At 30.2% G+C, this 9,320-nt stretch overlaps 1 protein-coding gene across 1 annotated transcript; it reads left to right on the top strand.

The window, feature by feature from the left end:
• Positions 1–1,712, top strand: LOC111043043 (piggyBac transposable element-derived protein 4-like). Its single transcript, XM_022327828.1, has 2 exons — positions 1–61; positions 271–1,712. The coding sequence occupies exons 1-2, from the start codon at positions 1–3 to the stop codon at positions 1,710–1,712; spliced, it is 1,503 nt and encodes a 500-aa protein (XP_022183520.1).
• The last annotated feature ends 7,608 nt before the right edge of the window (positions 1,713–9,320 follow it).

Below are 9,320 nucleotides of genomic sequence, written 5' to 3' on the forward strand. Positions count from 1 at the left end.
ATGAACTCAGATGATATTTTAGATGCTTTAAATGACTCAGATTTCGATTACGATTCTGGCAGTGAGTATATACCAACTAGCTAAGACGAACATTCTGATAGTTCAGATACTGATGTAGATCCTAGTACGAATACTCTAGTTTTAAATAGTTCCCAAGATTCTATTTCTAATGACATTTTTCCAAATATTCAGGAATGGGATACTGTAACAAGTATATTACTTTTGAAAAATTATTGATATATTATATCTAATATTCACTTTCATTTTTAGGATTCAATCAAAGTACTTTTGACTTTATTGATAATAGACAGTTGTTATGTGATTTGGGGCCAGAATGTGAACCGATTGATGTTTACAATTGTTTTCTTTGTGATGATATTATACAAATTATTGTTATTGAAACAAATAGGCAAGCATTAAAGTATAAATGGAACTGGACTAATACAAATGAAGTAGAAATCAAAAATTTTTTGGCCATAGTAATGTACACAGGACTTGTATCTTACCCTAAGATATCTGATTATTGGAGTCGGCAACCATTGTTTTACAATACATTTATTCCTAAAATCATGCCTAGAAATAGGTTTCAAGAACTACTTAGATTTTTCCATGTTGCTGACAATGACACTATAGTTCATGGTGATAGGCTGGGAAAAATACAACCTTTGGTTGTAAAATTAGTCAATAATTTTAAAAAGTATAAGGTACCTGGTGAAAATGTTGTCATTGATGAGACAATGATACCCTTTAGAGGGCGACTTAGTTTTAGACAGTACATACCTAGTAAATCAGCCAGGTATGGAGTAAAATTATTCAAAATCTGTGATAATATTGGCTATACCTATGATTTGATTATTTATAGTGGTAAAAATACAACACCTACAGGCAATGACTTAACTTGTGCCTCTAAAGTGGTGTTGCAACTTATGACTGATTATTTAAATAAAGGTAGAACTCTAATTATGGATAATTATTATACAAGTCTTAATTTAGCTCATATATTATTAAGTAAAGAAACTCACATGGTAGGCACTGTAAGAAAAAATTCTAAAGGATTTCCTAAAGATATAATGAACTCAAAATTGAAAAAAGGAGAAATCAAGGGTAAAGAAGATGGAAAGGGAGTAGTAGTCAGTATTTGGAAGGATAAGAGGGACGTGAGAATGGTATCCACTAGACATGGTATTGAAATGGTTGATACAGGAAAAATATCGAGAAATGGAGAGAAAGTTAAGAAACCTGAAGCAATTGTGTTCTATAATAAAAATAAACAGGGAATAGATGTGTCAGACCAAATGAACAGTTATTTCACACCTTTAAGAAAATCCATAAGATGGTACCATAAAGTGGCGTTTCAACTATTGCTTGGTACATCTGTAGTAAATGCATTAGTTATGTACAAAGAATTGACTGGGAAAAATATACAAATATCAGCCTTTAGACAGCAGATTATTGAAAAATTAATAAAAAAAAAAGATGAAATAAATATATCCCCATCATCTAGAAAACATAAATTGGTACAAACAAATGAAACACAAGGTCAAAGCAACAAAAAAAAAAGAAGAAGATGTGTTAGATGTTATGAAAAACTTGTAAATGAAAGAGGAAGGCAAGTTGCACAAAAAATTTGCAAGACCACAATAACATTTTGTGATTCTTGTGAAAATAAACCAGCTTTTTGCTTGGAATGTTTTCAAAATGCTCATAAATAATTGTTTTAATAATTCTTAAATATAATTAATTTTAAATTGTTTTTTTTTTTTTGAGATTATACTTAATTTTGAATAGTGAGTTACTATTAGAGACAGAAATTTTAAGTTTTTTTTATTCATGACATTTTAATTTTGTTTTGATATATTTTTTTTATTTTATTTGTTTTATTTTTTAATGTAATCAAAGACTGATGCATCAATGAATTTTAAAAAATACATAAGGCTGTTCAAATTAATAAAATTGTTTAAATTCTGCGTGAATAATATTTGTTTTATAAAATATCAAATAACATATTTTTTGAGAGAACCCAAGGACTCCCACAGTTACCACAGGTAGATAGCGTATTATTAATGACGATTTAACTCTATTTAGTACAATTTTATAAAAGTAGATGGCGTAAATGTTGCATCAAACACAAGATGTACCGAGAGAACTCGGGTGCCCTCACGGTACACAATAAGACACCTGGTGAGAGAACTCGAGTACCCTCATGGTACAGAAGGACAGTTTTTGAAAAGAAGGCTTGGTAGTCAACGTGTTAATAATTGAACTCACTAAACGAAACCTAATCACCACGGGCACAGTTCCCAATTTAAAAAATAGACTAACACAATATCTTAACGGAGAAACAACACCAAACGATTTTATCAGTCATCGACTTTTAACACAAACAGAATGGACAGCACAAAAAAACCATATTGGCCCCGACGAAATTCGTTGCATTATCTGAGTAGATTACAATGCTTTTTCCCCGACGGTCAAAAAATCTATTTAATGCGCGGATAAAGGCGTCGGTGCTCAGGTCACTGACGAGCTCGAGATGTATAGCTCGCGTAGCTAAACAAATAAAAACACTTACATAAGACTTCACTTTCGGGGCATTTCTTCGAGAACTAGTTTTAACCATAAAGGGCCCGGCGAAGTCCACTCCACATCTTAGAAACGCGCGGCCCGGAGATACTCGATGTTTAGGCAGATCACCCATTATCGGTTGCATTATAATAGGTTTTTGTTTAAAACAAATAACGCATTTGTTTACTATATTTCGTGCTAAATTTCGGCCGTTAATTGGCCAGTAGTTCATGCGTACCGACGATAACATGGCTTGTGGACCTCCGTGCATTAGTGTTACGTGCTCGTTACATAACAACAATTTCGTGAAATTACTATTTGATGGTAACACTATAGGGTTACGCTGGAAAATTGAAATTGATGCTGCATGTTTTAATCGTCCACCCACGCATATTATATTATTCTTATCCAAGAACGGTCGCAGACGAAATAACTTACTCTTACTTGATATTGCCTCTCCGTTAAGCATAGATTTTATCTCATTGGCGAACTCATCTCTTTGAACAACTTTAATTAATGACGTTTTTGCTATTTTTATTTCATCAGCACTTAAATTACCGATTCGTCGGCACCGATCGCCTGTTTTGTTTATTTTACGTGAGCAATTAGTTTTAAATCGTAAACAATATGCTACGACTCTTAACAATTTACCAAAAGACGAATAACGATTTATGATATTTATATCACTTGCCGTAGTGCATAGAGCGCTTATCGCATTTATTTTTATTTCTGCGCTCTCCTCGTTACAATCTAATGAGTGGTTCACCGTATCAGGCCACTCGTTTTCGTGTCGTGACAACCAACTTGGCCCGTTCTTTTTCCCTACTTTATCATAAAATTAAACGCTGTTATTAAAAAATAACACAATCGTTCCAAGTCACCCGGTTTGACGGTTTTTAAAACTTACTGTAATATTATTGGTACTATGCGCATATAAATATATAATTTTGTTTAAACATATTTTGTAATTTGTATTTATTTATTCAGAATAAATATATCTTGTGTATCTTTTATTTTTTCATTTAAAATTTTTATACTTTGTATTTAAATAAAATATTAAAAGTATTTTATCCATCCCAAGTACTGCATTTGTAGGATAAATATTTTGAAAACTGTTGCCAGTTAGGATTCATCATATTCTCTTCTTTAGATCATACGAACGAATTTTTACAAATTTGGACTTGAACTTACCAAAACGGCATAATGTACCTAAACAATTAGTAATTACAATTAGTATTGAACAGTGAATTAAGTTTCATCGAGCAATAAATATATTCTCATACCCATTATATAGAGTTCCTTTCAAAATGTGCATTTCGATTCTCCTCAAATATTAAATACCTAGGTAATCAATTAAGTCTACATAAATCTGTAATAGATTTCTTTTCATAGTATTTATAAATTATAATAGACTTTTTGAAATAAATAATTTTTATTTTACTAAATGTAATCATCGTGCATCTTTTTTTACAAATTTAAATTTCTTAAAATATTAATTATTAATTAGTTTTAACTGTTTTAAGAGGACTTTACCCTGCACGCATTTGTTGTCTGCAGCTTACACACGTACGACATAGCAAATGTTCATTCATTAGTTTCAATACTTAACTATTAGTTTTGATATTAGAAATAAGAAGAAAGAATAGAATTCAGAATATTCTTAATTTGTAATATTCATAGGTACCCATATCTTGCTTGACAATTTATTTTAAAAATATTAATATAGTAAAATTATTACTATAATAATAGTGAATTACAGTTTTTATTACATATTAACATATTACACTGATTTTTGAAATATTTATCATTTAAATGTGTTTGTTAATTTATGAGAACCGATAGGCATAGGTTAATCTTTCAAATTTTAAATTTTAAAATACACCCAATTTTTGAAATATCTGTCGCAGTGTCACCCAACTCCAGAATAAGCTCATTTTTTAAGTTACCTACCAATTCATACCTAATAATTAATTTAACAGTGAACGGGCCAGCCCGGAAAATGTAATATTTAGCTACCCACAGTAGGTTATGATTAACACTTTGTTTACAATTTATTGAAACAATTAATAATATACAATCATTCACGTTTCAGCTTATAGATTCTCAGCAAAGCAATTTCTTTTGCCTGTTAATTAATATTTATTTTTAAGCCTTTTCTTTAGATTATAATAAATTAACTTAGGTATTAAACTTAAAATGTATCTACCTATTGGTTTTAAAATTAAATATTGTTTTATGATCTAATTACTGTAGGTATATTAGGTACCTATACCTTATCCAAGTTTACACTATAAGTATATAAGTCTTATATTCAACAATATACTTATATTAAAATCATATAAACTCGTGTTCGGACTTCGGGGAGGTGTACAAAATTGTACAGAATAAAGTAGGTACCTAGAAAAATTGTATTTGTTCAACATTCGGCAAAGGCGGTGCCGGAGTAACGTTACCACAGCCCGGACATGTAGTCCAGGCAAATTAGACTCATTTTTGACAAATAGCGGAAAAAAAAGCTGGAAAGCTGCATTTTGGTATACACCTTTATTGAAGGGTACTAAGTAACATACTAAAAGTCCCCTAAGATTTGATGACCGCTACCTCCGCTAGAGCGCGCTTTGTGCAAGAAAAATCAGTTTTTCTCAAATAACTCGGTTGTTATTAAGATTATAAGAAAAATACCTATATACTATATTATAGAAGAGGTAATTACNAAATGTATACATTTGTAATTTTTTGCTTTTGTTGGCTTTGCGTTAATACGTTTGATATTTACGAAATAAAATTTTATTTTATTATTATTAATTATTTTAATAAAAAAAATAAAATTAATAAATTAACTAAAATTATTATTTTTTTATACGATGTCGATCATTTATTGATTTATAACTTTTAAGTTACTAACTTCAGAATTTAAATAATTTGTACAAATTAAGAAGCTGCAATATGGTGATTTCATTGATTATAAATACTATAGATAGCTCACTGCAGTACATAATACGCTGCGCCGTAATTACTCCCAATAGAGGGCGCTAAGGAATTCGGCCTATAAAATAAAATAATTATTTCTAATCGCCGTAATCGTCGCCACGGACAACTGTTGTCGTGCGTCGTCGTCAAACATCGTCGGCGGCGGCGTCGCAGACCGCAGTAGCTAGTAGTTCAGCGATTGCATTCACAGACGTCGTCGCCGCTGGCGGCTAGGAATCAGAATACAAACCGTTCAGCGATGAGTTCAGACCAGCTAATTTCGCTCGAAATTTGCTCACATAAAAAGCTTTTATCTGAAATTCGATTACCTACTCGCTTGTGAACATTTAAACTACTTTTGAAATACGTCGAAACTAATGACACAAAAGTAATAACAAAATGAATAAACTAGAAGGATTTCTTAAACCATGACTAAAATATTTTCATCAACATATTCAAAAAACAAGTGTTTAAAAAATAAAAAAACTAATTAGACTCATTCAAATGTTTTTTTATTTTACGACTAATGCAATTTGTACACTGGAAATAATAAATACATCATTACCCCCCTGCAAAATAAATAATTTTTTTTACTGTTATTGACTTATATTACCACTGTGACACCGTACTTACGCCTGTGACCAGTGACTAAGCCTATTTTACAATTTATTGTTTTATTAAAATTTAACTTCTAATAAAATTCAAGCAAAAATATTATATTTTTTTCATAATAAAAATACAAGGAGAATTGTAAATTAACAAAACAATTGAGTTTATCTTCAACTTTATTTACCTATTATTTCAAATTTGTTTATGTAACAATATTATAATAAATTACTTATTTTGTACACTGCATACATAACAAAACATTAATTACAAAATTATAATTTACCTATTTATTTATTTATTTTCAAATATTCGCAATTTGGCTGCATTTTGATAACTTCGCTTTCCAAGGTTTGCATTAATCCACTTACATTCCTTATAAATGCGTGTCCTAAACAGCAGCTGTAAAATAAATTCATAGTGATCTTTACACGAATTTTGTAAAACCAAAAAATGATTATTTATTTGTCTTTCGGCTTTATGCAAAAGTTGTTTTAAAATTTGCTTTGAGCTCTTAATTTTAGGAAATGTATTTTTAAATATATTTAAACATATTGTCACTATTTGTGTTAGCTCATCAGATGGAGCTTTTAAGCCTTGTGATTGTTGCACATAATCGAACACCTTGTGTATAATTAAAAGTTCTTTTTTGTCAGCTAAGTGTTCATTTGGTTTGATTAAATTACAGTTGGCACAATTAAATTTATCAAAACATTTTTTTGCTAAATAACCAGAAAAATAAGTTATTGAACACGTCTCCAGTGATAAGTCAACATCATAAATTCCTTCATTTGACTTTAAACTATTGTCAGAATCGGTTGTTTCGTGAACATAATTTTCATTTGACAATTCACCGTTTTCTGATAAAATTAAGTTTTCTACAGGAACATCCTTCAATACTGCAACAGTTATAAATTCATCGTCATCCGATTCACAATTATTACAACATGATGTCAAACATTTCATCAAACTATATGTACATATATGCCCAAAACAACAGCGAAACGTGCGGGCTGTGGGGTTTCTGTTGTAGCCATTTTTTTGTCGTATCACTGAAAATAGATTTTCTAATATATCTTGAGTTAGTCGATTTGTCATTAAAAAATTGTCTTTATTTGGCAGATAGATTTGCATGTCTACTTTTTCTTGTTCGTATAGTTCTAAAATAGCAGATATCGTCCAAATTATTCCAATAAAACAAGGGGGCGTACTGATTGTTTTTTTCTTATGGCATACTTTTACCGCTTCTTTAAATAAAGCTTGTGCTTTTTTCAAGTTGTCGAACACTATTGAATTTTTAGGACTTAAAGGTCTTCTGTTTGGATTTCGGTCATATAAATTTTTGCTGTTTGCCGAATCAAACATATTATTTATGACATTAAAAAATTCTGAAGTATGTAGTGCTGTATTCGATTTTAGTTGCCCAGTAGCCACACATGTTTTTATAGCTGCAGATACAGAATTACTCAAGAGTTGGATTGCTAACTTGCAGGACATTTTTTAAAAAGGGTTAGGAGATAGATGAGTTGGTGTTATTTTGGTCATAGCTCTTGCTGTTTTACTTTGGCTGTCAATTTCATACGTTTTTTTAATATCATTTATAGACACAACTTTATTGCCAATTTTAAAATCACCAGATAGTAGATTATTTCTTAAACTCTTGATAAGATGTGGCATATCGTAAATAAGAAATAATTTTTTGCCACATATTTCAGTTGAAGGATTATTTTGAGATGCACCTAGCAACGAAAACATCCGACGATTTTGTGTCCCTTGGTCACATACAATGCAAGTGGGCAATAAACCAATATCCACAATTTTTTTGACGCAATTTTTAACAAATTCGACTAAAGTATCACCTTTAACTCCACTGCCAGTAAAAAAATATGATAAAGGCAATTTCCAATTTTTGTAAAGACCACGAACCATAATTACTAACGCGTGAGAACCAAGTTTTTCAGTACGTCCCATATCACCTAAATCCTCAAACCCTTCTATTTCGTCCAAAATCTTGTTATATTCTAAAGTTTTCATTATAGAAACTTCATCTAATAAAAGAACACATTTCTTTTCATTATAATCCATATTTAAAACTTTTAACCTTATTTGTTCTAAATATTTGGCCGAAAATCCAGTGGAATAGTTAATCGACCGTAGCCAACGTGTCACTGTACTTATAGCCGGCAATACAATTCCAGTCCTTCGCATGTATTTATAAGTCGAAGGTGACTTATAATATAATGATAGCGCAACTTTTTTTTCATTAGCTGACCAAGGTTTACGATTCTTGTGTAACAATTGCATTGATACTAAACTTCTTGAGTTTTTAGATGGAAAATTAAATGTTTTAAATAAATCATTCACATTAGATTTCTGCTTTTTGTTTGTTTTTTTCTGTTTTAATGCCGAAATAATAGAACGTTTTCTTTTTAAAAGTTTTCAAATCCTAATTAACTCTTGTTGAAGTGCGCTTTTTTTGGGGCTTTTTATTTGTCTCATTTTTGGCATAGGACTGGGAAAATCGATTAGTGCTGAGACCCAAGATTTAGTTGTAGGTGTAGCTATTGAACTCGATGGACTGTTTTCAAAAATTAGTGAACCAGGTGCTCGAATATTTGAGCAAGAATCGGAAACTTCATATTTACGATTTGGTGTCATTACTTTCAACGTTTTTGGTGAAGGTGTCAACCCTTAAACAAAATGATTTACAAATTAAAAATATATACAAGAAATATTACCGAAAACTTTGTAATAATTCTTCCAAAATTAAACCAAACGCTATAAATTTTTTAACAACATTTAATTGAAAAAGGTGGGCAAGTGGATGTCGCTTTGCTGTACAGTAGGTTACTGAAATGGATGGAACTAAATTTGAATTCAATGATATAATATTATTGTATACGAAAAAATATTCTGAGCGAAGACGGTATGTCAGCCTATAATATTACTATTAATAGGTAGACAATAGACATAATATTTTATGATATTAAATTTTTCATTTTCCCAAAAAGAATTACATTTGAAAAAGTCATTGTGTGTATAAAATATATATAAATAAATAAATACTCTAACATTTTCATATATCCACGAATATTTTTAAATTACAACAAAATAACTAAAATCGTTATTCTTGGTTTTAATATGTATAATTTCGTCCAACTTAGAATTTAAAATGTCTG

This window comes from Myzus persicae, unplaced genomic scaffold (assembly GCF_001856785.1).
Source record: "Myzus persicae strain clone G006 unplaced genomic scaffold, MPER_G0061.0, whole genome shotgun sequence".
Classification (NCBI taxonomy): Eukaryota; Metazoa; Arthropoda; class Insecta; order Hemiptera; family Aphididae; genus Myzus; species Myzus persicae.